The 1,081-nt window shown below is 36.3% G+C and overlaps 1 protein-coding gene across 2 annotated transcripts in view; it reads left to right on the top strand.

Annotated features, from left to right (window-relative positions):
- The first annotated feature begins 608 nt into the window (after positions 1 to 608).
- Positions 609 to 1,081, top strand: part of LOC106474753 (PRELI domain containing protein 3B-like) — an 18,266-nt gene continuing 17,793 nt past the window's right edge. The window contains exon 1 of one of the 2 annotated variants that reach the window (XM_013935447.2): positions 609 to 728. In XM_013935447.2, coding sequence (XP_013790901.1) covers positions 697 to 728 — 32 coding nt within the window. In that variant the 5' untranslated portion in view covers positions 609 to 696. The other variant, XM_022403055.1, reaches the window with a different exon arrangement.

Raw genomic sequence — 1,081 nt, forward strand, 5'->3', positions numbered from 1 at the left:
TTCGGAAAGAATAAATCAGTTTTATTAAGTAAAGACTTGTGTCGTTAAAATTTCGTCGGAACGAAGTTACGGAAAAATCAATTAACACACGGAGACGTAACAATATATACCAGACTACCCTATATCTAGTAATCTCCCGACAATTCACGAAGGTACAAGATATTTCCAGAAAGCAGGGGGCGTGACACTAGTCACGTGACCTCGCTGACGCAACAATAGATTGGGATGCGTATTTATTCATTTTCAGCATTTTAAAGAGCGTTTTTTTGTATATTCACTAAGCATTAAGCTACACATTATGCTATCTGTGCTGTGCCCATTGCTAATACTGAAACCTGATTTTTAGCGTTATTATAAGCCATCAGACTCAAGTTTTATATAAACATATGTTCACTGTAATGAGTAAAAAAAACAACAACTAAAACTACCACATATTTAAAACGATATTCACCCTCTCTGAACGGTAAGAAATGTTGGTTTTCCAGCAATCTATCAAAGCCAATCATATTGAAGTATTTTCTAGACGTTTTGAAACGTCACAGATAAAGTTGGGCGTTACACGATCAATGATTGCTCTGATCTACTCGTTCCTTCAGTTTAAGTAGGAGGGCGCTGTTTTTTATACATATATATATATATCTAGAAACATAATTTGAAGGAGTGACGAATTCATATATTTACTTAACATTTTATAAGATGAAAATTTGGACAACAGAACACATTTTCAGGTAAGGTAAATTACTCTCGTTTAGCTGAGTAAATGGGAAAACGCCTCGGTTAAGTTAATAACAAAGTGAAATGTGAAGCTATTGCTCCCTGCACTTTTGAATTTGAGGACGATGCTAAACGAAGACTACTTCACACGTGGAATCAACCACATTTGGGAAACACTTTCACTTTCGGAGCAACTAAAAGATGCAAAGGTAGATGGTACCCGTTGTATTTCGATATTGAATCAGACAGGAATCCGAAATAGTTATTGTAAAGGTTACTTTGAGGGGGGGGGGGGGGTTTAAGAATGTGAGTACTGGGTTGACAAGAGTGCACGTAAGTAAAACTAAAGAGTAAAGACTGAAGCCTA

This window comes from Limulus polyphemus, unplaced genomic scaffold (genome assembly GCF_000517525.1).
Source record: "Limulus polyphemus unplaced genomic scaffold, Limulus_polyphemus-2.1.2 Scaffold7645, whole genome shotgun sequence".
NCBI classification, from domain to species: domain Eukaryota; kingdom Metazoa; phylum Arthropoda; class Merostomata; order Xiphosura; family Limulidae; genus Limulus; species Limulus polyphemus.